The sequence below is a fragment of the Poecilia formosa genome, unplaced genomic scaffold (genome assembly GCF_000485575.1).
Source record: "Poecilia formosa unplaced genomic scaffold, Poecilia_formosa-5.1.2 Scaffold80, whole genome shotgun sequence".
NCBI lineage: Eukaryota > Metazoa > Chordata > Actinopteri > Cyprinodontiformes > Poeciliidae > Poecilia > Poecilia formosa.
Genome location: NW_006800019.1, coordinates 1,908,681 through 1,935,781, shown reverse-complemented (window position 1 = coordinate 1,935,781; position 27,101 = coordinate 1,908,681). Strand labels below are relative to the sequence as shown.

The following is a 27,101-nucleotide window of genomic DNA, read 5'->3' as shown; positions in this document are numbered from 1 at the left end:
AATGACTAACTCTCTGTTATTCCTATGTCAATTTGTCAGAAAAAGTTTGGGAACCACTGGTCGAAAGAAACCATGTGTTGATGAAGTAGACCGCTGTTGTATTTCCTCGACCGTAACAGATTGTTGTTCCGGCTGGAAAGGTTTTGCTCCTTCACTGCAAAGATAGTGGCTGTTTTCAGGTTTTTAAAGGAACGTTTGTGGGAGCTGGCAGGGGTCCTTTGAGTCTGGAATAATTTTAACGTGGCATAAACCCCTTTTTTAGACTCCAGTCAGATGGTCTGGTAGCTTCAGCCTTCTGGAAAAACAAATCTGCTTATTAAGAAATATATTAGCTACCTGTAACTGCTTCAAACAAACCTCCTTTGAAGAGTCCTGAACATCCTCTTTTAAAAACATTGTAAAAATATATATATAATTTTTATAGTTACTCTTTTTCTAATTTAAGCCTTATGCAAATCAATTCTGTGTAAGCTGATTGAATTCAGTTTTTAACATTCCTTACACCTTAAGCCATTCCTTTCACATGTTTTTATATTCCAATGTGTTTAATGTTCCTTGTCACGTGGATTTTTCACGTTTTACACATCATGCAGTTTTTTTTGGTAAAAGTCCTCGGTTGTTGTGAAATATACATATATATAAGATTTCAAACTACCATAAAATTAAAACTGCCAAAATAATTGGGTGAATTTATTTACAAATGCATTCATCTACACATGTATTATTTCAGAATTTCAAAAACACTGCAGTTTCCTTAATAGAAGCAGCAGCACATAGATGAGTCACAGAAATAACCTCCGGGTTTTTGTTCTTGTAAATAGAGCTGGGACCAGAAATGTTAATCGATCTTGTTCTTCCAAATGTCTAAGATTTTCCATATGCAAATGTTTTGTCTTGTAATTGACTGTATACACTCCAAATAAACTCGAAAAGAACACAAACAAAAACAGAAATTGCAAACTGATTTTTTTTGTCTGTTTTTTTTTTTTTTTTTTTTTTTTTTTTTTTTTTTTTTTTAAAAAAAAATCTTACACTGTACAACATAACGTTTCCATTAGAAAACAATCTAATTTTAATTTTTTTGTTGTTGTTGAAAATTTAAATTCTACTCAACCACAGCCATGGAAATCACTCCGGGAGTGAAAAAAGGAAATGAAGTGAAGGTGTTACGTAAGTGAAGCAGAAAGAGAATCAGTTTACAAAGCTTGGATCAAGAAATGTTCTAGCAAAACTAGCAAAATGTTAACTTCTCTCTGAGCCAAAGACAGGAAAAAGGGTGAGTGAAGAAGGGAACAAATACAATTTCAAACTTCAATCTTCCTCTTGGAGAATGTATGAAAATCAAGATGCATTCTGTTAAATTTCAAATTTAACAGAATTGAGCCTTTCAACTTGAGCAGACTGCAGCTGTCCCACCTCAGGGACTCTGCCTTTATTAACAGAAAATTTAAGTTTCTCTGATGTATAATTTACATAGCACAGTACCAATGAAAAAATAAAAATAAAACACCTGGTCTTCAGGACAGCGAGCCGAGTTTGCTCTTCTTGATTTTCCTTGGTAGACTAAGTAAATAAAATGTAATAACTCAAAAACGCCTGTACATGGGTCTTCAGTCAGCTCTGCTCTAAATCTCTGGGTACAAAATTTTTGTCAGAAAGTCAAAGAAAGCATAAACCAATGCAGTTACTGCATATGATCCGAATGTGGATGTTGCGAACAAAGTATTTACTTATAAAGTAATATTCTACGGTTCTGGGTAAAATAGTAAAATTTAATATTGGCACTTAAAAAAATTTTGCTTAAAGGAAAATAAAATATTTTAATTGTGGATCTTTATTTTAAAAAATAAATAGCATAATATAGGGGCTTTACTACATGAGACACAAATGCTCAAGTGTTTGAAAGGGGCTTTAAGCCGTGATTGAAATCCAGATTTATCCCCTAGGAGAAAATACAATTACCCTAAACATGCAGATTTCTTGGAGTTTTACAGTAAATTATATTTTTCCATTTAGGGCAAAAAAATAAATTAAAAAATGGTGACACATCTCTAACGTAATGTGGCATTATATAACTCATTATACAAACAATTTTAGGAATGACATTTCAGGGAAAATATCTTGTAAAACAAGCATACACATACACACAGACAAGCAGGCGCACTCAATTTGTCTTTCTCACCATCACTCTTATCACACAGGCTTGCATATACACACACACACACGCCCACACGCACACACACACACGCACACACACACATACAGCTAAAAGAAAGAAAAGGCGAAAACAATACCAATACATATCTTGACCAAAGTTTGTGAAACAAAACACAGAGCGAGATCACGCTCAATCAAACTTGGAAATGCAGGCGGAGGTCCTTTGTTCTACTGTAGCTTCACTCTTAGCAAAATGAAAGGCAGGGAAAGTAAACAGAAAGGGAAGTAAAGTTGGAAATGGCACCACTATCCCTGGCAGTTACAGCTGTCTGGTCAGCAAGGAGTAACTGTTTCACCCTGCTACAGGGCATTAGGTGCTTCCTTTAGCGGCAAGTCCTCCTCCAACCCTCCGACTCTGGGAACAGGAGAAGGAACAATGGGTGCAGGTGAGAGTAAATAAGTTAATCGGGGCAGTGCATGCCTTTTCTATAGGTCCTGTAGGGAGCACGACAAGGACGACAAGGGGGCTTTTCACCACTCTTTGCAATTGTCGAGGAGCGGGAGGAGGCATGCGTGCAAAAACAAAGTGTGGGCTGCGGATGGACCGGGAACCAAGGGTGCAGAGTGTGGCGCTACAGGTGGAAGGGGTGTGAGAGAGGTTGGGGGTGTCAGAAAGCAAATCTCCAGATTTATAGGGCCTGTGTCTTAAGCTCAATGGACTCTCCCCTGGTCTCCTGCTGGGCCTCGGCCTCTGGGGGCCGGGTGCCCTTCAGCGTGGCCAGCCTCTCGGAGAGGCCGCGCATGCGTGGGAACAGCAGGAAGTCATAGAGCAGAGCGCCTATGGCACCGCCGATCATGGGTCCCACCCAGTACACCTGGACAGGACGAAAACCAGCAGAGTTAATATAGAAACGCCACAACAATTTGGTTTGGATTTCTTTGCAGAGCAAATGTATTTACACATCTTACCCAGTGGTTAACAAAGTTCCTGACAAGGACAGCAGGGGCGAAGGACCTTGCTGGGTTCATTCCCGCTCCTGTGTAGTATATCTAAGCAACAGGCAGATAAAGTGGTTCAGCATTGTGGCTGCTTATCTGCTCATTTAGCACAAGGTGGTCACTAAGTCTAGCATACTATTCAATGTTGTTCATTTATAGTCTTGATGTATTGATTTTATGTTGAAAGGGTGTTAGAAGGATGTCCTTCATAGTAGAAATTATCTACTGAAATGTTTGCCATGATTTTGACTATATCATACAAGGAACTTAAATAACACCAGAAATCTATTTTTAGTTCTGAGGTTATTACAATTTAAGTCTGCAAAAACAATACCAAGACAGTCCTAGCCTAGCAACAGCGATCATGAATATCATGGACCGGCCGTTGTCCTGCGTGTTTTAGATGTGGCTCTGCTTGGACCCTCCTGAGTCAAATGATTTGGTGATCAGCAGGCTCCTGCAAAATTTGTGGTAGGCTGAGGAACCGTAGTCAAAGCCAAACGCTTTCATAGCCCTGGCACATTTAGATTTGAGGTGTTTTCATTCAACCACATCATTAAAACATGTGCATGATGCAGGTCCAGTTCTTTGGGGATGAACGCTCTCCTTGCCATCACCCTAATTTGTACCTAAGATGCACTTAAGTCATCTGTCTAAACCGCTCCAAAACATTAATATTACTTTCAGTCAGAAGATTCATGTTGGTAAAATTAATTGATGACTTTAATCCTAAATCTAATAGATGTTTGAATTGTACTGGATTTAACATATTCCTTTATGCGATGCTTTTTGATTGAGGTGAGCGACCTGTAGATGGACCGTTTCTAAAGCACTGCAGGACATCTGCCTTCAACGACAGAAACCATCCATCTCAGTAGGATGTTAATGGAGATCCAGAAGTAGCTACGATGCTGAGGAAGTTTGAGGTTTTCCATGTGACAATGCTGCTGACCCAGCAAGTTTAAACACAAAACGCCGTCTATCTTAGTTTATCCAAGCTTTGCTTTGGTGCTTCTAAAAGAAATACTAATTTGTGCATGAAAAGGCTAGAGTTTGCTCTTGGATTAACCTAAAAAAAAAATCATTTTGAAAATGGCTTCTTACCCCAAGCAGATGCCCGATGAGCACAGAGAAGCCGATGGCAAGAGCAGCAGAGCCCAGGCGTCCGTTGCGCCTCTCATCCGTCACAGCAAAGACGCAGACGACAAGCTGGAGGGTGAGGAAGATCTCGATCGTGGTGGCCATGCCAAGGCTGATGCCTGGCTGCAGCTGTAGGAGACAGTTTAGAAAGATGACAAGGAGAAAATTGAAATTAAAGAGAAAGTGGTGTATAGTTGGGACATATGTCAGGTTATTTTCAATCTGCAGACTGTGTGGTCCCGTCTTTCTTAAAAACCTTCATTCCCACTTGACTACTCTGGTCACCTTACCGTATTCAGTGCCAAGTTCCCCCTCATGTTGTTGGGTGTGACTCCGTACAGCACAGCAGCACCGGCCAGCGCTCCGAGACACTGGGCTATGATGTAGAAGAAAGCCCGGAACATGGACATCTGGGATCCGATCAGGTAAGCGAAGGTGACGGCTGGGTTGATGTGTCCCCCGCTGATGTGACCAATGGACTGGATGAAGGTGGCAGCCGCCAGTCCAAAGCAAAAGGCAACATGGAGGACATTGTGGGGGCCTGTGGTCCAGCGGAGGGCCGCTCCCAGCCCAAAGAATACAAAGAACATGGTGCCATAGAACTCTGCGAAGACCGCTCGCCAGAAAGACATAGACCTGAACTCCCACATAATGGTACAAAGTCAAAAAGCAGCTTCTAAACACCTGAGGACTAACTAATCGACCTAAAACAGAAAATGTCAAAAACAACAACAACAAAATACAGACCAAAAAGCACTCAAACAGAAGCTGTCTCTCTAAAGCTAAATGTAACAACACATAAAGGCTTCAGCATGTAGCTGTGAGTAAAATGCACGGATTCCTTCTTAAGTCAGATTTTTGTCATAAAGAGCTCCTGAGTGGAGCAGTAAGCCAGTCTCTGTGCATCTATATGCCAGCCCTCGCTGGTTGTTAGAAGAGTAACATGGATAGACAAACGTTAAGCATGTCCTGCAGACATTCAGCCTCTTTATCAGAGCGGGGGGACCTCAGGGGCCTTTTTATAACCCACCAACGCCATGACGGACTCACTGAGCCAAGGGGAGGGGTCAGCGGACAATATCACTAATCAAAACAAGGTCACTTAACCCTTCTTTTGCTAGTTGGTCCTTTGGACATACAGTTTGAAACTTGGAGGCCGAGAGGAGCTTTCTGGGAAGAGCAACAGTGTGTCTTCGCCAAACGTGAAGCTTTTTTATTTTTGGATTACCTTGGGATGAAAAAAAGTCTAACAGCCTGGTGGAAACCATGATGGCATTAAAGCGCTTTAATATAGGAAAAAATGTCTTTCTTTCCACACCAGCGTCACAAATTTAATGAATTTGGAAGTCGACTCAGACTTCAACACTGGTGACTTGTGACCTCACTTGGACTTGAGCTTTGTAACTTGAACAGACCAGATATCTTACAATTTGTATATTTCATGAATCATCTCACATTAACATTGATAGATTTAACATTACTATTGTTAATTTAAAGCTACTACTAAAGCAGAGGTTCCCAAACTACTCAGTATTGTGGAACAGAAGCATGAAGAAACAAAGCAATGTTACTGAGCACCATTCAGACAATAAAGGTAGTTAAGACTATACCATTTGTTTGGCGTAATTACAAGGTTGGAAAAAACAAAGAAATTTAAGAATGAATAACATCTGAGTAAAACTTCAAACACAGTAACAATAATCAATTTCCTTTGGTTTTGTACTTACAAAAGAAAATTAATTTAGTCACTTATCTGTAGTTATTGCTACCTTAAGAATTTATTTTTTTATTCTTAGTTGCTGATGAAAATATGAAGAGAAAAAGAGGTTTTGTAACCATGACTACAAGTGCTGCATGTTCTCCCGGTTTGGACACACACTTTTCAGCACATTTGACTTTGTCCAGAACTATCCATGTATTAATTCACAGCCAGCACTTAGTGTATTCACTGTTATATTTCAGATTATCGTCACAAGTTTCTGTTCTGCTTCTGCTTTAATAGTCTCTCATTTTCCTCCAGCAGCATCGGTAATGTGGTCAGCTCATGTTGGTGAGCGGACCAGTTCCTGGAGCAGCAACGCCTCCCCAAACCATGACACTTCCACCTCTCTGCTTCACAGCTGGCGTGTTTCACTTTATAATTATTATTTTTTCTGGAATGCATTTGGTTGGAGAACAGATGACTGTTTAAGGTGTCACATTAAAAAACTCCTTTCTGGCCTTATTTTCTTCTTACATGCTAAACACTTAAGAATGCCGGAGACGATATCACATACAGTATAGAAACAACTGATCTTCCACAGGTTTATGGCCTTATTTTTAAAGCAGAACTCAGATGAACTCTAATCAATGCTGCAATCCATAAGGCTCCAGTAATTTCCCAACCTTATGCTCTGAATAAAAAAAAACAAAAACAGATCTGTAGCAGAACTGATTAGACAGAGTTATGCATTGTGTGCTGTGGATTGGTTTGCAGGCTCAGGTCGGATAAAGCGGTGGAAAATCCACGGCCACAGAGGAAGAGGGGAGAGCAGCCGTGGTATTGAGCTTCTGCACTGGAGCGTCATGCTGACCAGGACAGCTACAGGGACGGCCGCTGCTCTCTGAAAGGTTTATGCTGACCTTACTGCTTTTTGTGCCTTTCACGCCTGGAAACAAAACGCTAGCAGTAACAGTTTCTGCTGGTTTCTATGGTCTGTTTTTCTTGCAGTCATATTCAGATCTGCAAGTTCCCTTCCTTGCACCTGTGAGTGGCTGACTTAGTGCCTGTTGTTTCACTTTTGATCTGTACATGTTCCAGATTTTTATCAGTGGTGTGAAACAAGTTTACAAATTCAACTGGCAGACTTTTGCCGAATAGCAAAAAAAGAATTTGGTCATTTTGATTTTGACAGCTGTCTTGATTTTGGAAAAATTAAATAAATAACTAAACAAAACATGGATAATTTCAAAAAGTTCATTAGTTAACAGGTTGGGAAGTTTTGTCCTCCCCCTCCCCATGTCTCCCTAAGCCAGCTTTTGTACATTTAAGCCTGTAGTTTTTGTTTGGAGGGTGTTGGAAAAGATGCTTGCATTGTGTTTTTCTGTTCTCTTGGTCCAGACTGCTGACGCACACATAACCTGCAGCCCCTAAACACTGGGGCAGACAAACTCTATAAAAACTTTACAGTAGTAAAGACTTGCAGGAGAAGAAGAAAATTTAGACTACATGATTGAATTACAATGCCTTTGAGAAACCCTCTGCTAGCATAATCACAGTCTGTATAATTCTGTGTTTGAAGTTCTGCATTGGGCTTGACACCAGATTTGATGAGCATTAAATAATGCACAAAAGCTAACTAACTGTATTAACCGTGATGTTGAGGGAAGTCTAAAATTGAAGGTCACAGTTTGAAAATTTACACACAGCAAAACTGAACCACAGCAAATTTATACCTCAAATATTCAGAAAAGAGGAATGAAACTGGGTATTTCCCTTTTCAGTCTGTGTGAAAGTAAAGACGGTAAGTCCCTACCAGAGGCTCCAAGTAAAAGGATGCAAAACAGGACAGAGGTCCTTATAAGGCAGCACAGTCACACGCAAACTATTCATGTTCCACTGAAGTTCACATAAAATCTACCAGGTTAAATTTCAGTCTTTTCCCAAAGTTAATCTTTAATACATTTTTAAAGGGAAACATGAGCATACAGGTTTTAATCTAAGCTATAAAACCTCAAACGTCCGCACACCCCTCCCACTAATATCTAGTTAAATCTCCTGCAATCAGCTGCACCTCTAGCGCCCACTGTATGTAGGAAACGGGACTTTCTGTCTCATTTCTGGTTAGATAAGGCGATGACTTTGGGTTTCAAAAATGGTGTAGCTGATTAAACTGGAAGATTTCTTGGAGTGGACGTGTTTGAACCGTTGTCCATGAGGTTTGAATTGGTCTGCGGTTGGGGTCGTTCCAGAAGTTTCATTTTGCCCTGCTTTATCCATTCCAAGACCAGTCTGGTGATCGTCCTTGTTTATTTTTGGTTTTTGTGCCATTTAGTTCCTGGGTTATATCAAACATCCCAATCCATTCCTTTTCATCTGGAGGCAGATTTTGTCAGATGAGTGAAACTGGAAATAATTGGGAATATCAACAGTAAAATGATTGAATGAATGAATGAATAAAGTTGGCTAATTAAGTTTCTGAATTTGACTAAATTAACTCAGCTAAAATGTTTTTAACTCTGCCATCTCATTTTTTATTTTATAAAGCCAACTAAGAAATGGATGCTTGTACTTATTTCCATGGTCAAATATTCACAAGAAATTAATGAATATTTGAAATAAAAAGCTTGAGTCAATCTTAAGTTTGCCAGTGGAGATTTAGTCAAATATTAGAGTGGGCATATGCATATTCTTCACTCTGAGTATACAACAAATTTCATTATAAATAAACAAACGTGCAGTGAATTATTGTTTTACACAGTTTAATTGAAGTTGCAGGTTGCATTATTGTTCCACCCTGGTACAGGAACCATATTTGGAGTAAAAATAGGATGTGACTGCCGTAGTGATACAATAATTTGGAAAAATTGTAGAGCATCTCAACTCTGGATGGATTTTGAAAAATACCAAATAGCAAATAATTATTGCCCTCTTAAAAATCTTTCTTAAAGTCCCATAGCCTACAATGAACACATTTGATACCTAGAATCAAACATACATATTCAAAGCATATTTGTTGTTCATGTTATGCATAACTTATGCTTAAATCTTAGAAAAAATGTACAGTTTATATTCTCACTTAAGATAAAAAACAAAACACTTATCTGTTTTATTTGCAACAATGAAAGATCTCTTTAATGGATTGCATAAAGAAAACAATGCCTTTCCAAGATGTGAACACATTAGGTCGTAAACTCAAACGCCATATTCTAAACACAAATCTGTAGTTGTCCAAGCATGTTTATTTTAAAAGCTGCAACATATTAAAAAAGTGAAATTACTGTTAAATATTTGCATGTGACCAAAGACACTGAAAAACCAATTTATAGCAGAACTCTTGCTACTTAAATTAACCGTAAGAGCAATTTACAATACAAACATTAAAGAGGGGAAGTCTACCATTAGAAAATTTACTTCTTGGAAAATAGGCATTTTCAGATCTTTTTTGTCATTAAAAATCACAATGTGTTTACATAACCTGACACCGGAAAGGAAAAAAAACCCAACAAAACAGAAGAGAAACAGGGTATAAGACATCAGCACATCCCAATAGTCATTTAAGCCAGGGAACAACAACATTTTTATTTGAACAAAATCGTCCATGCAGAACAAAACAGCAAAGCACAGCACTGTATGTTGTTATGGACGCCTGTGCATGTCTGTATCACGTCCCCCCCCGGTCGCTCTCTGCAGGGATTTCACTTTGGAAATGGGGTATAGAGAGGTTCTTCAATGTGGCTGCCAACTCATTGCCTAATTTCGTTCTTCAGACTCACGACTTGTTTTGATCTCTAGTGAGGTGGCAACCATGTTTGCCTACTCGAGGTCAGGCATCTCTGCAAGAGACAAAAATTCCAATGAGGGGAACATTGACAACAAAGACAAACGCAGAAACAGCTTAAGATTAAGTGTCAAAAAAATATCTCAATTCAGTAATTAAAATGCAATAAGTGACACTTGATGTAATGTGTATATGTGGCACATCCGCAGAGTGTTCACAGTGCTTCACTTCTTCCTACATTTTGGTATGTTACAGCCTTATTCTAATTTGTTTTAAATTAATCTATTTACCACTAAAGAGTTAAATTTTTGTCTCATCAGATCACAGAATCTTTTCTTTTCATGGTCTAAGTCCATTAGTTGCTTTCTGGCAAACTCCAGACACTCTGCCATGCGCTTTATGAAGGAGTGGCTTTCGTTTGGTCACACCCTGACTGGTGGATTGCCGCAGAGATGTTTGTCCTTCTAGAAGGTTCTCCTCTCCACAGAGAGGAGAACACTGGCGCTTTGACAGAGTGACCATTGGGTTCTTCTTGGTCACCTCTCTCTCTCTCACCTGATCTCTCAGTTTAGATAGCTGGCTCTAGGGAGAGTCCCGCTGGTTCCAACCTTCCTCCATTTGCAAAGGATTTCTCAACAAGAGCTTCTAATCAGCAGAATTTTTTCCATATCCTTCCCCAGATTTGTGTCAAGACAATCCTCTCCCAGAAGTCTACAAACAATTGCTCTCATTTTATGTTTAGTGTTTGACCTCTGACCTACACTGTCAACTGTGAGACCTCACAAGCGTGAGCCTTACCAAATCAACAATTATATGAACTTATCACAGGTGGACTCCATTTAAGTTGTAGAAACATCTCAAGAATGATAAGTGGAAACAGCTCCATTGTGAGCTTCATGGCAAGGATGTGAATACTTATGTAAAAGTAGTTTCTTGGTTTTCTATTGTTAATAAATTTGCAAAAAAAAAAACCAAACAAACAAAAAAACAAAAACAAATTTTGTTTCCCCACATTGTCATAATGGGGCATTTGGAGCTTACAGCTAATAATCAGATTATTTTTCTTAAATTACATAAATAAAAAAGATTGAAAAGAAGTTGGCTCCCATGAGTGAATGACGTTATACGAGTTTCACTTTAACTGAACTTGTCATACATGTGAATCTTTCAAAGATATTATACTGTCATGTTCTTCTACGTATAAAGAATGATTTTCCTCTGTCCTCACAAAGAACAAACTACAACTTTGCTGTTTTTTCTTTTTTCTTTCTTTAAAGTCATACTTACTTTCATCATCGCTGTCTGCAGAATCATGCTGAAACACAAAAACAAAATTATGGGAACTTGGATTTCACCTGGTAAACTTCAAGAAAATCATCAGAAAATAATAAAAATAACTCATACTTCTTCTGCACCGTATTCTCCACCATCTAAATCGGGTAAATCATCTCCACCCATGTTGTTCATCATCTGAAGAAAAAGGGGGAGAGGGAAAGATATATGGCGCACATAAATCAGCATGTCTTTTTGTAATGTTTGTAAGACGTTATAACTGTTGGAGTTGATTTGAATTTTGTGCTTCATTTAATTTAGTTTGCGTCTTAAGGAATACCATCATGTCTTTATTGTAATGTCTGTGAAAGAAGATTTAATTGTAATTTTTGTTGTGGACCCCATTAGTCTCTACTACGGTAAAGGGAATCTTTGAATAAACAAATAAGTGCTGACAGTCTTTTACTCGATTACCTCTGAGAAGTTGTCAAAACTTGACATGTCCTCATCCGAGTCATCTTCCCAGTCCTTCCAGTTGTTGAAATCCACACTCAACCATTTAAACTAGGGGATGGAGCAGAGTTATACAATCAAAAAATACTATTTACCTGCACGTAAACAGCATATTGTCAAATTCTTAAACTTAAATTCACTAAATGAATAACTTTGTGTGTAGGGCTTACAAACTGTACAACAAAATTAAGATCTTTTAAAAGATCACACAATGTAGAAAATAAGTGAAAAAAAATGAGAGAAAAGACTTAAAGTGTATTTAATACATTTAAAAAGAAATAAAGCTCCATTATTTATCTGTTTCACTGCAATTTAACTCAGTAGCAACAGATTTCTTGCACATTTGTAGAAGATGATGTCATGATCTAAACACCTGAAGACAGTAGAGTTTATTTCCAAAAGACAATCCCTTTTCTTTTTTTAAGTTTATGAAAAGTACTTTTGAACAGCAGTGTGAAGACGTTTGTTTGACAATAAGCAGTTAAGGAAAAATGCATTAAATTTAAAGTTACCTTTGCTTTTTCTTTGGTAAGTCGTGGCCATGATTTCCCAGCTTCTGCTTTTCGTAAACAACACTGCACAGACCTGTCTGTGCGGCTGTGTTTCGATTGCTGTAAATTACATAGATTATAAATTTATTAACAGCCCTTGAGAAGTAAAACTCATCCTAAAACTTTAACTAGTTCTGCAGATGGTAATCTTACTTTGGGATCAATTTCCCCAAAAAGCTCAATTTCATTGTTGTATTTGTCTTTTCCGCTGACACACCTGTAAAAATGACAGAAAGGGAGGTCACCATACTTTCCAGTACACCCAGTTTTCCTTCAATTTGGTCCACACAGATGACTGGATTTCACAAAACACAACACATTTTTATACAAATACAAAAAGACTTACCATCTAGTGTACTTTAAATACAACTTACCTAAACTCAAATTTTGACTTGTCCAATTGGACATGTACATCTTTACTGTCTTCCACGCAGAACTCAACAAAAACAAAGTCTCGTCTGTCATACCATTTAGCTGTGGCACTTAGGGTGGGAAATAATCCATGCTGTGGCAAATGGGCCATGCTATTGATGAACAGAAAGAGGGAATTAACGACAACATATTTCCTTTTTACATTAGACTGATCTGCTGGGTCACATGTGCAGGGTGAAGCAATCAGTTATGTTACATTTTATTACAGAGAGAAAACCTATCATACAATCACATCTTTAAACCATTTAACAGGGCAAGACTGAGTGCTTTTGGTTTTATACAAGGAAGATTTCTCAGCAACTTTGCTAGGAGGCAAAACAGTTGTGCTTTAACGTACAATTGTAATCTGTGTTTTTTTGAATGACCAACATATATACTGTCAAATATTTGTCCTGAATTAGACTTAATGGTTTTGAACGAGGACATGTGTTACTTTAACTCAAAGTGAAACCTTCACACCATGACGGCATTCCTCCTCGGCTCTAACTTTAACCTAGTACTGTTAGTTGACTTTAGCCTGCCAGCTAATGTTAACTTAACTGATATATGGGGCGCATACAACGTAAGCTACAATTAAAAGTTTGGGACTAGTTGGAAAAGGTTATGTTAAGCTACAAGGGTAGGTAGGTTTAACGATTTGTGTTGGTTTTTATTCCTGTAACAATAAATGTTAACGGCACAGCTAATGCTAACTCGTGTGCTAGCTCAATGAGCTAATGTTAGCTAGTTGATCCGCATTACAGCACTTCAAAGACTAAGCGCTTATTAGCAACAAGCGACTGCTAGTACACAAATAAATGAGACTTACATTTTTACAGTGTAGCAGGTGAACTTCTTCGTCTGACTACGGGCTATCTAGAGGTGTTATATAATAAAAACCCGGGCAAATGTGATGACTGAAACCTTAACTCTGAGGTTTTCAACCGAAACGTTGAAGTCCCTTAAAGTATCGCGGAGTTTTCGTGATATCTCGAGAGGACGTTACCCGCCTGCTTGGAGCGTGGGCACGCGCTGTGAGATAATTCTAGAAAAAGCGTGTGGCGCAACAGCGCCAACTGCTGCTTAGCCACAAGTAATTCATGATAAATTCAAACATCCACCGGATAATTTCGAAAAAACAAATCCTAACCCCTTCGATGGACTGGCGACCTGTCCATCGTAGGGGTTATACACTAGGGACAAGGGTGTAAGAAAATGGATGGATGGATGAATGAATGAATGAATGAATGAATGAATGAATGAATTATCCCAGCCAGTGTGCATTTAGACAGTGAAGAACCCGGAGAGAAACCACAGAAAGGACAACATGGAAGTCCACCAGATTCCCGGAGGGGGTTCAAACCCAGACAACATATCAACTATGACACTGTTCAGCTCTGACATTGACCAACAAAACTAAAACTAAAAAGCTAACTGTGAAATTACAATATGTAAATGGATGTGCTTCAATTGAAAAATAACAACCTTTAAGCAAGTATTAGAATATTTTTCATTATGTCCCTGTTCAGTGTGGACTTTCAAATGTATTTTTTTAATGTAGGGAAATATTCTAATCTAAAGTGTTCAATTTCCACTAGCTGTAAGCAAATTATTTTTATAAATAACACAAAGGGCTGAAAACATTAGTGTGTAATTGATCTGTGTAGCGTTTCATTTACTGAATTAAGTTACAGAAATAAATGAGTTTTCTAGAAATATAATTTATTGAATATGACTGTGTATATAAAATATTCACAGGAGTTTGTATCTCCAATCCTCTTGCAGGCAAGTATAAATTATAAAACAATAAAAACACATAACCTTCTAGTCCAATCAGGTCTTCTGGTTCTAGTGTACTCTGCTTCCTCAGAACTAGTACCAAACACAGGGAAACAGCATTTATTTTCTAGAACTAATTTTCAGAGAACTGCAAAAATGCTGAAACACTGAGGTTCTTCAAATCAAAACTAAAAAACCCGTCCGTTTTTATAGCTGCCTTGGCTGTTATGCTTTCAAGGTGTAAAGCGTTGTTGCTCAAATGTGCTGTATGAATACCCTTTACTTGACTTATACTGAAACTACATGACCTTCTGAGAGTGTATTATCAAGAGGCTAAAATGAAAACATTTCTAAAGCTTGAGTACATCTTTTATTGGATAAAATACTCAATTTTATATATTTCTGAGACATAGCAGCCCAGTTTTCTAAACGACAACTGGATCCCAAAGAGACTGAATGCAATTTTTGACCATCTTCAAAACTCAAGTGATTTTGTTCAATAAAATCACTCAGTAGCTTGGAAGCCAAGTCATGTAAAATATTATGTACAACTAAAACAACTGCACATTTAGATAAATACCCCCAAGGCATAAAACGTTGTTAAAATTATACAATGATAATGTTGGTTTCACCTTTTATTAATTATGTTTGATACATTTCTTACAATTATCTATCTAAGAATTGTTTATTCAGAATAATTCTGACCTTGTGAAAAACTCCAATTGCAGTATTGCATGTTACCACAGCCATTTGATATTTGTTGATTCTTTGTCTATGTTGCATCTTGCTTTTGTGTCTCTTTCTTTTCAAACATCACTTGTCAAATTCCCTTTTATTGATAAAGCAATTCAGACGCCATTGTGGGAAACTACAAAAAATGTTGGAGATGGCAGAGAATGCAGTGGAACTGTAATTACTTACTGAAATTTGAGTTGCTGCTGGGTCAGTGTCATTAAAATATTGCTTCACGATGAAACAAAACTTTATGGATTCATTAAAGTATAATGAAAAACGTCAAATTTACTAGTGTCCCCCCCTAAACCCGCAGATTCAAAACCAAACATATTTTATCCATACAATAAAGGCACTGGGTTCTGTGTATTTACAACCAACTAATCCTTTAAATTAACCATTACTGAAGAAAAGAAATGCATCAGTTAAATCTAATTTGCCTCCAGGAGCTTTCTGCAGTAGCTCTGTAATTAGAAAGGGGGGATTAGCTATTGCTCACTGTGGTGCCAAGCCGTTTCTACCAGTCTCGTTGCACGACAGTAAGCCATAATGTGGTTGTTGTGATCTTGACACCTAATTACCTTTTCTTTTGTGTGGTCCAGATGAGTGAACGTTACCTACCGCTCTGACTATAATTATGCCATTTGTAGAATTCGAAAAGTACATTGTTGCAAATCTGGCTTTGGCTTATAGGTGCCATGAATACAAACAAACAAAAATGGATTAATCTCACACTGCAAAGCACTTGATGTCTGCAGAAATCTTTGTGCAATGCAAACAGCATGAGAGGGGCTCAGGTAGTACTTCAAAAGAACTGCTTTTCTTTTGGTCAATTGTTGAGCCACATGTTGCAAAAAGATTTGCAAAAGCAGTTTTTGATATCACCTATTTTCTCCCAGCCTACCCAAGGAACATGTAATTTTTCCTGGCTAAAAACTCCTTACAGGATTTTCTGTCCAACAGAGAGCAAAGACTGCAATAAAGCTAGGCACAAATCCAATAGCTGCTCCATTTCCAGTGAATAATGGAACAATCTAGCAGACAATGCATGCAGCCACGGGGGTTTTATGACAATAAGTGATCATATTTCATATATTTAAATTTAACAAAATATCCACAGAGGACAAAGTGAGTCATTGAATCGGTTTCTGCGAGAAGATTGAAGAAAATTGAACAATTGCTCATATTCTGGTAATCCATTATTGGACTGGAACTGTTTTTTAAAAAATAGCCAGATATAACAGCTGACCTTTTAAAGGGTTTTAAGACATATGGAGAACAATTTAACATAGAAAAATAAAATTTAAATGTGAACTCAAATAGTGTCTTTGGTCTTCCTCTGATAGAAATGAAATTGTTGACAAACCAACAACTAATCTCATTTAGCAAGTCAAAAAAAAAGATAAATTAATGTAGATTGCAACTGCTATTTTCCAAAACTCTAAATTAAAACCCAAAAGAGACACATATTGCATTAATATTGCCACTTTTTAGTGGCACAGACTTGAATTTGACAGAGAATCTTCAGAGAGAGCTATCAGTGTGAAGACATGGATCCAATCTCAAATACAGGGAAGTTGTTACAAAAGACAAATCATCAACATCAACTGGCCTTATGTTGCTCTGCCTTCCACACATGTGACATTGAATGAATGACTAATAGGGTTTAATATCATGTGTGTCATTATTCTTCCAGAAGCACATAAATGTGCTTCTTGTTGTTGGACAAGAAGGCCTGGTTCAAAATACAGTAATTCATTCTTCAGGACTATGTAAACCACCAAGCTCAAACATAAAAGAATCAAATCAACACTCCAGGTATGTTTTTGATTGGGTATAACACTTTAGTATATTGTAAAGCAAAAAATAAAAATAATAATAAAATAAAATGATTTTAATACTGCCTCTTTAATACTGATACATGTTAGTGTTGGTTTCATATGTTTCTTGTTAAATATATGTTTTCTCTGCCTAAATTTGACATTCTGTAATTATGTTTAGTTGTATTAATTTTATTACATTTTATCTGCATACAACTATATTTTCCATCTGTTCTGACTTCACTTTCAAATATTAAATAAGGTGTTATGATCAGATATTTTGTAAAAAGAAATAGCCACACGAAATATTTCTTTACTCTTAAATTAGTAAATTTGGATGAGTATTATACATGTACCTCAGTTTGGCTTCACGAAGTCCTTGGATTGTCTGGCTACAAAGGGGGGTCGTATTTCCACTGTATTTAAGATCTCTATTATGGTATTAAGTGAAATGTGTACCCAGATAAAAGTGGATAAAAGTAATTCCGGTATTGGAGTGGGTATTCCCTGTGGGCTCATGTCTTTTGCGTGGAATTTTTTTTGTGCACTTCATCACAGCTTACAGTGGTAATAAAGGCAACATGAAACCACAAAAACTATGTAATCCACCGTTTACTGACCAATCATGTCATACCAATGACGAACTTCCTGGTTACATTTTCATCATGTAGGTCCCTTCCTTTTCCTCCTCCTCCTCCTCCTCCTCTATGAAGGGAAGTCTATTTGCGCCGCGCAGCTGACAAAAATGACGCGACCACGATTGGATGAAAACAGGTTGGAGTAAAAGGAAAAAGGCAGAGTAAATTATCTGAGAGGACAGCGCAGGCTCACGGCTCAACGTGGCTGAGGCTGATAAACGGACAGCGTCGGTGAATGTTTTTCTACTTTGTGTTGACGCCTACAAGGACACAGGAGCGCAGACGAGACCGAAAACGAGAGGAAGGAGGTTGTGGATTCAAATGAGTTTTTTTTTTCTTTCTTTTTTTTTTTTTGTATCTTAATCCGGGAAAACATTGGGATATCATGGCTTGACCACAGCAGGCTCTTCACCATTCTCCGACGATAAACTGCAGTGAGAAATAAAGGCCCTCTCTCTCTCTCTCTCTCTCTCTCTCTCTTTCTCTCCCTCCCTCCCCGTTTCCTTCCGCAGATGGAGCTCAGAGCTCTTTAATCCAGCCTCACAGCTCCCTGACAGGCAGTGGAGAACAACTCAGAAGGGTGAGAGGTGGATATGTGCACAGAAGAAAGCGCTTTAGTGATTCATGCTGTTAGAAATTTGACGCTAATGTTGCCACATCGCTGAAATCCCCGCTCGCCGTTGCGCTGCCAGCTGTCTCTCTATATATGTATGTATCTGTGCTCCAGACCTTCAGTTTCTCTCTTTACTTCTGTTCAACAGGACGCTTTATTCGCACTTGGAGGAATTTATGGGATCACAAGGTAAGATTGTTGGATCGATACTGGGTCTGTCCTTTTCGGATGATTCTGTCAGTGCATGCTTTCAGGGTTTGTTTTTCTTTCTTTCCTCTACACAACACAGGCTTTAGTTGCTGTTGTTTATAGCCTAAACATCCCAGCAGCTAACGTGTTGTCATCAGCCTTTATGTTCCCTGAAGCAAATACTTGTTCTTTAAACATTTAAATTGTCACCCTTTGTTGAGCCGCAGACACATTTCTTGAATGTCGCACTGTTTTATCTCTCTCAATATCAGCAGATTAAGCAGATGTGAATGCAACAAAAGGAGGAGAACTCTTGGAGCTATATTTGAGCTAAAGCTAAAGTAATCCCCTTAATACATGTTAAAAGCTTCAACCTGGCTTGTGCATCACTGCATCCATCAGTTTAAAGTGCAAATGACTGTGAGCAGGGCCGACCCAAAGTAGAATAGGGCCCTAAGCAGAATTCAGTTTTGTAACCTACTTGCAGATTTATTATTATTAAACAAATTAGAAATGAGACTTGCTTGTCAGATTAAAACTGTCTTTTGAACATTTAAGGAGCTGTTAATGATGCTTTTCATTTAGCCAACATTTCTGTATTGAACTTTTGTACTGGCGTGATGTAAGACTTTAATTTTCATAGTGTTTTCACTAGCTGTAAGCAAAACAAACATAATTAACAGAAATAGAGGCTGGAAAACATTAGTTTATACGGCTGTAATTAGGCTTTACTGTATTTGTAATTTTATTTTAAATAGGTCACAATGAAGGCACAGAAAGATTAAGCTAGGTGTATAGTTGACGCATTGAACTGGGCTCAAGGGGTTGCGCGCCAGTCGCGACGTTCCCGTCCATACAAGTTGGCCTTTCGGGCTGTCATGGTGCCTATTCACCTCTGAATTTTTAGAAATTGCCGTGGATCAAGTGTGCCACCTTTCACTCAAAATGGTCAGTTTGGACAGTGATCTTGCAGAGCAGATTTGAATTGATGCAATCCATCTACAAAGATTATCTTTTTGGAGAACACTGCACCGACGAACGTGTCAAGTGTACAAAGCTCACCGCTTGCTCAGCTTGCATGTGCTCAATGCGAACCTCTAAAAGCGCAATTATAAAGGCTAAGGTATAATTGTGCTTTTAAAAGACTGCAGTTTGACTGATGTGAGCGCATATATTTTGTAATCAAAGAATAATGGGAGGTGTGGGCGTTTACGTCTCACACTTGTTCACTCGGTAGGTGTTCTGGGATGTGCATGGATTTCTCTTATATTACTTTTTCATGTTACCACCATTACTTATTTTAAGAGATCCACTGGCTGATTACTTGGTTAAGATTTAACTAGAGTGCAAAAAATATATTTATTCTAATAGCATTTTTTGTGCCTGCTATTATTTAAGATTCTATAGTTCATTGGGGTCAAACTCATTTTCATCAAGATCACGGATGTCCTCAGAGAGCCAGTTGAGGCAGAATGTATTGATAAAACTACCCATCAACAAACTTTGAAAGTATTAAATAGCTGTCTCTGAATTCAAGGAATATGTCTTAAAAGTCTAATACTGATCATCTTTTCACGTTGATGTAATTTGACAGTAACAGATATTAACTGCTTCGATTGGCCCGGGGGCCATAGTTGTGCTGTAATTGGATAAAATAACTATTAACTGATATGTAGATCTTATATAAGATCTATACATCAGAAATAGAGGCTTGAAAAGATATTTATTGCATAATACAAACAGAAATTCAGGTGTAGTTTATATTCAACTGGTGAAAGCTTGTAACCTAAAAGCTTCAAAACTGCTAACACTCAGTTTTCTTGTGTACTGCCACAAATATTCAACGAAAAAAAAAAAAAATCTGGAATCAACGTTTTGTCTGTTAAGTGGTTACCATACACACCAGTTAATTAACATGTAGCAGCCCCTGTGTTTCAGCAACATTCGTAGTTGCAGAACATTCACCTTAAGCAGCAGCTTACTTCATTTATCCCTTAAACCGGCTGCGGTCAAGTGAATAAGTTTTATAAGCTGCAATGACTTTTATGTGCTCCTCTGTGCAGTTTCCTCTGATGAGATGAGTGTGCGTGCTGGCCAGGGCAGTGATGAGGTGCTAGTTTCTCAGGCAGTTTGGGATTACCTGGCTGCAGCTGGGCGGCCCTGGCTCATTGACTTCCAGCACAAGCAGGGGATGAGCGCCGGCATCGTCAGGCGAGGAGAGAGAGGGGGCTGCTGCGCTGTGCGGCTGCAGCCGGTGGAAGGCTCGAGGAGCACCAGATCTGGGATGATGGATGGACATATCTCTAGCGAGACGCGAAAAGCCTTCATTGACTTATGCCGATGTGCCCGCAAAGAAATGAGCAAACAGGAGGGAGGACCCAAGAGGAAGAGGGCTCTGCTGCCTTGCGTGGCGGTCCTGGAGCAGAACGGAGAAGGGAACCTCCAGGCTCCACCTTCCCTGCCGCGGCGCTCCCAGAGACAGCAGCAGAGGTTCAGGAAACCTGCCGACGAGGAGGTGTGTGCCATGCTCCACGAGGCCTCTCTGAGGAAAGACATGGACTCTGGCATTGGTTCCCACAGTGAGGCCGAGGACAATGGCATTTGCTCAATTTGCATGGGGGACATAGTGGAGAGGACCACCCTGGAGAAATGCGGCCATTCGTTCTGCCGCTCCTGCCTGGAACGAGCCTTTAAGGTTAAGCAAGCTTGTCCCGTGTGCAGACTGGTTTATGGCCAGCTGGTTGGGAACCAGCCTGCCAATGGTTCGATGATGGTGGAGCGGGACCCTGATATGGAGCTTCCTGGCCACGAGGGCTACGGATGTATCTGCATCATCTACAGCTTCCCTCCTGGAGTGCAGACAGTAAGTACCGTCAGGTGCGGATATAGACTCTGAGCAATGCAACTTATTCAAAAGCCTGAAGCACAACCTTCCTCTCTTTTCCAGTTATTTTTATCCCCAATTTTTTCAGCTCTATGAAATTAGACTGAATCTATAAGCACACCACACTTTTCAGGGTTTTTTATCCGTAAAAGATAAAGCAGAACAAGACTCATTCTTTTCATTCACTTCACAATTATGCATTTTTTGTTTTGTTTATGTTGGGTAAAAACAAAGAATTTTTGTTGACTTCCAGCATCTTGTGGTTGTAACCTGACAAAATGTGAAAGAGCTTATCTTGGCAAGATAGCATGCATTAATATTCTCTTGAATTAGATCTAAATCTAGTCTCTTCAAACATTAGGCAGTCAAACAGTCTTATTGTAACACCTTATGGATACAAAGAGCTTAAATGACTGAAGATTGCAAACGCAAAAAATCTGCATTTATAGCCTTAACATTTTATACAATGCTGCTGCAATTTAATTTCCCGTACATTTTATTTTCGTTTAAAACCAAAAACAAAGTTCCATTAATTTCACTTTTTCTGATATGACCGTGAAACACTGTCAGAAACTAAACACTGTGTTTTCCCATTGATGTCACTTTCTTCTCACATTTTTTGATCCCAAGCCAAACAACACCTAATGAGTTAGACAGCATTGTTCCCGCACTGGAAAATCTGCTTTTCATTTACGGAAAGTCAAATAGGTTTTAAGCTTCCCCATTCAAGATAACGTCTGCAGGTTTACGTCAACATGTAAGCGTGACTGATGTTCGCCATGGTCCTCGCCTTGTGAATCACCTCTGAGGAAGTGTAAAACATTTGCTGTTAGGTGAATAAACTTAAAGCTACACTGATTCACATCATACGTACTATTATCATCGTTTTATTCTGCTGATCAACATGAAGTATTTCTCAGATTAGCTGGACATTGGAGGATCAAACAGAGTGTTTGAATTGCTACTGCTGCTGTCTTTATTTTGCTTCATATTCTTCTCTTCTTTCATCTTCTGATGGCTATTATGGCACTCAAAATCACTTTGACCTTTTATGCACTTTGATACAACAAACATCAAACTATTTTGTTTGAATTTTATGTGATAACCCAAAAGAAAGTGGTTTATCCACCTTTTAGTCTGATGCTTCTAAATGATGGGTCTTCAAATGCAGGCTTCAGGGGATCATTTTCTGCAATTTTTTGATGCGTCTCTGGTCCAACTCACCTGAATCAAATGGCGGAATCACATCCTCAGAATACAGTCGAGTTTTCCACATGGCCTCATTATTTGAGTCAGGTGTACTGAAGCGAAGACGCTTCAATACACCTTCAATACCGACCCTCGAGGCCTGCATTTGAAGATCCTCCATCTAAATAAAGTCCTGTGAAACTCACTGCCACCAGAAATTGCCTATTTAATACATAATTAAATCCCAGTGTCAGTACGGCTTGTTTGGTCACAATAAAAAAAAAAAAAAAAAAAAATCACCAAAATGCATAAATTTAGGTTCATGTGTACAAAATTATAAAATAAAGCTCAAAGGGCTTAAGCTGATCATTGAGGCGCACAGCTCATGGGTAGATCTTTGATTAAAATGGTGACTTAAGATGATTTCAAACATTTTACTCAAGAGGCCGTCTCTTTAAGGCCAGACCATTTAAAGGATGGATTGTTTGGCATTTGATTCGTGAAATGACTGATTCCATAACAGACGTTCGGTGTTTATTTGACACTTGCTACTTAGTTGGCATTTTTTAAACGATGCACGAGGATGTAAAGGGAAAACACGCCGAACTTATTGGTGCAGTTTCACACCGTGTCTGATTCATTTTACCCACAGCTCGATCACCCAAACCCTGGCGTTCGATACCCAGGAACAGACCGCGTGGCCTACCTCCCTGACAGCCCAGAAGGGAACCGCGTGCTGGGCCTGCTGCGTCGGGCCTTCGAACAGCGCCTTATCTTCACCATTGGTACCTCCATGACTACGGGCCTGCAAAATGTCATCACCTGGAATGACATTCACCACAAGACATCCATATTCGGCGGGCCACCCTGGTACGTATCGGTTGTCTGGTTTTTGGAGAATCCTCGACAAGGGCGTTCAGTCTGTAAAGAAAGGCTTCGGTGGAAATGGATGGATTAAAATGCAGTTACACGGTACTTTTTGTTGCCAGTTGAGCAAAACAAAGGAACTTTAGCCACTTTTTCCTTCTTTTTACAGCTTTGGCTATCCAGACCCCACATACTTGGTGCGCGTGACAGAGGAGCTCAGAGAAAAAGGCATCACCATGAACTGACCACATGAGACCTCCAGGACTTTGTTGGACTTTTCCTTGGACATGTCCTCACTGTGGACCAAACTGCAGGATTTGCTCTCAGACTGCCTGATGCCTAAAAGATTGCTGAAGATAAAAAAACAACAAAAAAACAAAACAAAAAAAAAAGAAAATCACCTCATCAGACACACGTCTATTGCTGCAGAAAAATCCATATCTCCTCCACTGCTGTTCCACTTTGGTTATTTTTCTCAAGTCATTCAGTGCTACACGTGGAAGAGAATACTCTTAAATGCAGTGCTAATCCTCAAACCCTCACTGCTGGCACCAGGCCTAACTTCTAATGCACTTATTTAGGAGCTTGTCAGAATTAATGTTACAAGATATTATTTAGATAATTTAAGTTTAGTGACATTTAAGTTAGATTCTATTAATGTTCATTTCCCTCCTTTGGGAGTACTTTTAAGTCTTAAAAGCACATGTTTGGTTGTGTCTCCCTGAAATGTTTGTTGAACAAGTTTGATTGTTATTAATTACCTGTTGTGATGATTGTACTCGGTTCGTACGGCAGAAGAGCACTGCTTTTAGCAACAGATTTACAGTTCTGATGTTATTGCAATCTTAAGCACTCACAGGCACTTTGGTAACTATTATTTTTGTTTTAGTGAAGTAGAAGTAATGGAAATCTGCTTCCTCTGAATGAAGGATGCTCAAAGCAAACAGGTTTATGCAGCCATCAGCTATTAGCTGGCAACGCTGCTTAGAAAACATTACGCGTGACCTTTTATCTCGGGATGTAGTTAGATTTTTTTTTTAAATAGGAGGAATGTTAAACGATGTCTCACGGCAGCACCTTTCAGCAAGTGTTGGACGTTCCCACTGTGTTTTCTTCCCCCAGTTGTCACTCCTGTTCTTTCCAAGATGTCTCTGAGGGGTTCGGCCCATTACCTCACTTCGATAGGAACACGCTGGTCCGAATTAGCAGATTTATGACGATGTCAACTTTGAAGGGCATATAGATCACTTGAACCAAATCAGAGGCACAAAAGCTCTTTAAATATCTATGCTTCAGTTCCTTTCAAACTAGGAAATTTGCCTATTAAAATCGTTTTATTCGAAATGAGCTAACTGCTGTAAATCTATCAATGTGTAACCAACAACAGGAGAGTTTAGTGATTGATTTGATTAGAGGCGAGTCACTGATCTCATTTTCTTGTGCCTTCCTTATATTCATTTTTGATTAAATAATCAGCCATGACGACTTTGGCGAATGTTGAGGATTTTGAGTGCTTTTGCAGTGCTGTTTGATTGTACAGAAGCCTCCGGTGTCTATTACGCAAATACTCCGCAGTATTAAATGTAAAACCTAATCTGGTCCAAAAAAATATCACCCCCCCTTCTGTCCAAAACTTTTGCCTACATTAATTTTAGAAATAGATCCCAGTCTTTAAGCGTGTATGTGCTTTGCAAATCCAGCAGCCATTTTGTTTTTGGCTGAAAATAATCACTGGTTTAAATGATCACAACGACACATCAAATGCTTTTGTTATGTTCTTGCCCCCTTCGTATTTTAGTTAAGGGACCAATCGATACATTTTTGGGACACAGGATTGTAGTTAATCAAAGCTACTGTGCACACCTTTCTATGCATACTGAACCTGAAGAAGGGGAAAAAGAAGAAGTAGATGGCTGGATTCCATATTTTGCAAATCGAATGTTAAGTAAAACAAAAATCTGTTCTGCTTTTATAATTGTGTTGATTTGTACTTCGTTGGTATTCAGAATGATGTGGCCACATTTTAATACTTGAATAAAAGTTCTGTTTGGGTTTGTCCACGATGTTCAGTGTGGGTCCTGAATAAATGCTGCCGAGTCCCAAGTAACTGATGATTCTCTTACAGCAGCGGAGGTCATTGCTTTCAACATTAACAAAGCCTGTAGTCATAGGCTTTCTATGACTACAGGTTTCTATATTTTTTTTTATATCTTACATGTAAATTAGTAAGCATTTATTGTTTTATGACCAAAGCTATTAGTGCTCTATCCTCAAGAAGTTAAGGTAAAGAAAATACTAAATTATTCTGGGAAGTCTTGCATTTTAATGTTTATGACTGTTGCAAACAGTTAAAATCAATAAATGATACACAGTGTTTAAAAGACTTTGAACATGTAGGGTGGAAGAACAGTGCATGTGAGAGACTTTCATAATCTTAAACAAATATTTGAATTATTTCCTTCACGCTAAGTAATCTTGCACAATTTTAAGGCCACAAGAAAATAAATAAAAATAAATACAAAGTTAACAACAAAAATTCTTCTATGAACTACTAAAAAGGCTAAAAGCTAGATAATGTTTTCTAGGAAAATTAACATAAATAGTTGACCATTAAATAAAGAAATAGGTAAGGGCACTTAGCTATGTCTATGTGTGAAATAATCTTATCCATCTTCTTCATAACATTCACATTTTTGATAGTAATGATAATCACATATTTTAATAAGAAATTAGTTGGGTTTTTTTGCTTTTAAAGATAGGCTGTTCTAAAGAGAGAAAAAAAATAGAGGATAAGATATAGTGGTACCTCTGGCTGGAAGCAAAAGTCTAATTCAAGGTTTCAGATTATACCTTTATATTCTGAAGAAAGTCTGGAACACGTTCACTTGAAAAGCTTGCTGAACTGTGTTCAGTTTGAAGAGGTTCGGGTCCCAAAGGGCAATTAATGTTTGCAAGAAAAAAAGAAAAAAAGGTGAAAAAAACAAACAAACAAAAACTCAATCAAATATCAGTCCATACAAGGTAGGAGTACCACCAGCAGCGTATTTCATCAACAACCAACAATATCAGTACCATATGTGGAATAGATAAATCCAGTTCTTTATATGCATTCAAAATAAACATTTTCTGATCATAAACTGCATAGTTTTACAGTCTCAAGAAACAACAACAATCTTTAAATTTCTGTGCTTTCTCATTTTGAATTTTGGATATGATGAGTATTTTTCTTGAAGAAAATCACAGAAGAGTCACGTCATGTTCATTGTAGAGAGAAATGTCTCGCCGTATTTAAAAAAATCTAAAAAGGGAGTAACTTGTCTTGGCTCTGACCCAGTGTAGAAAAACAAACCTTGACTCATCAAAGGATGAGTCAGAAAGCAAAGGCCCTAGGGAAGGAGGCGTCATGAGGGACTGATCAACCAATCCGAGGCTGTCATTTCAATGTCAGTATTACACAGCAAAGGAAAATGGATTATATTAACAAAACCAAAATGCCAACAAAATAAGATAACAAATCATCCTTTGGTGGATACTTCTATTTCTTTAATAAAAACTTCTCATGACTAGGTGGTTTCACTTTCAAGGTTCAAACATTTTCTATTAAATGAAAAGGCAGGTTCACATGTCAGATTTCACAACATTTGAAGTTTCTACTAACCGGCAGATTTTTTTTAAACTTAGATCTAGCAAAACATGATCATTTGGACATTTAAGTTTGGCAACAAAACAAAGCCGCTTTGAGCAAAGCACTTGTCAAGGTCTTGGAAGCATTCATATGTTGGAGATTCACTGACATGAACTGAGTGGGGAAGAAGGTTTTATTAAAAGTATCCAGCAAGAGTGTTTTGAAGTGACTTGTAGGAAGCAG

The 27,101-nt window shown here is 38.4% G+C and overlaps 3 protein-coding genes across 4 annotated transcripts; 1 reads left to right on the top strand and 2 right to left on the bottom strand.

The window, feature by feature from the left end:
• Positions 1-1,043: 1,043 nt before the first annotated feature.
• On the bottom strand, positions 1,044-5,300 carry mipa (major intrinsic protein of lens fiber a). Its single transcript, XM_007556672.2, has 4 exons — positions 4,587-5,300; positions 4,261-4,425; positions 3,127-3,207; positions 1,044-3,032 (listed from the first exon to the last, which is right to left on the bottom strand). Exons 1-4 carry the CDS (start codon positions 4,944-4,946, stop codon positions 2,847-2,849), a joined length of 792 nt encoding a protein of 263 aa, XP_007556734.1. The 5' UTR covers positions 4,947-5,300; the 3' UTR covers positions 1,044-2,846.
• A 3,446-nt stretch (positions 5,301-8,746) lies between these two features.
• Positions 8,747-13,514, bottom strand: ptges3a (prostaglandin E synthase 3a (cytosolic)). Its single transcript, XM_007556671.2, has 8 exons — positions 13,353-13,514; positions 12,487-12,636; positions 12,266-12,329; positions 12,074-12,172; positions 11,523-11,612; positions 11,181-11,246; positions 11,064-11,091; positions 8,747-9,831 (listed from the first exon to the last, which is right to left on the bottom strand). The coding sequence occupies exons 2-8, from the start codon at positions 12,633-12,635 to the stop codon at positions 9,812-9,814; spliced, it is 516 nt and encodes a 171-aa protein (XP_007556733.1). The 5' UTR covers position 12,636; positions 13,353-13,514; the 3' UTR covers positions 8,747-9,811.
• Positions 13,515-17,531: 4,017 nt separating this feature from the next.
• Positions 17,532-25,291, top strand: dtx3 (deltex E3 ubiquitin ligase 3). Of its 2 annotated transcripts, XM_007556670.2 has the most exons (6): positions 17,537-17,800; positions 18,005-18,072; positions 18,254-18,294; positions 20,358-21,157; positions 23,019-23,236; positions 23,403-25,291. In XM_007556670.2, exons 3-6 carry the CDS (start codon positions 18,282-18,284, stop codon positions 23,476-23,478), a joined length of 1,107 nt encoding a protein of 368 aa, XP_007556732.1. In that variant the 5' UTR covers positions 17,537-17,800; positions 18,005-18,072; positions 18,254-18,281; the 3' UTR covers positions 23,479-25,291. The 2 variants fall into 2 exon arrangements, 1 of the variants encoding a protein (XP_007556732.1); XR_001662688.1 differs by having other exon boundaries at positions 17,532-18,072; positions 20,358-21,171.
• Positions 25,292-27,101: the final 1,810 nt, after the last annotated feature.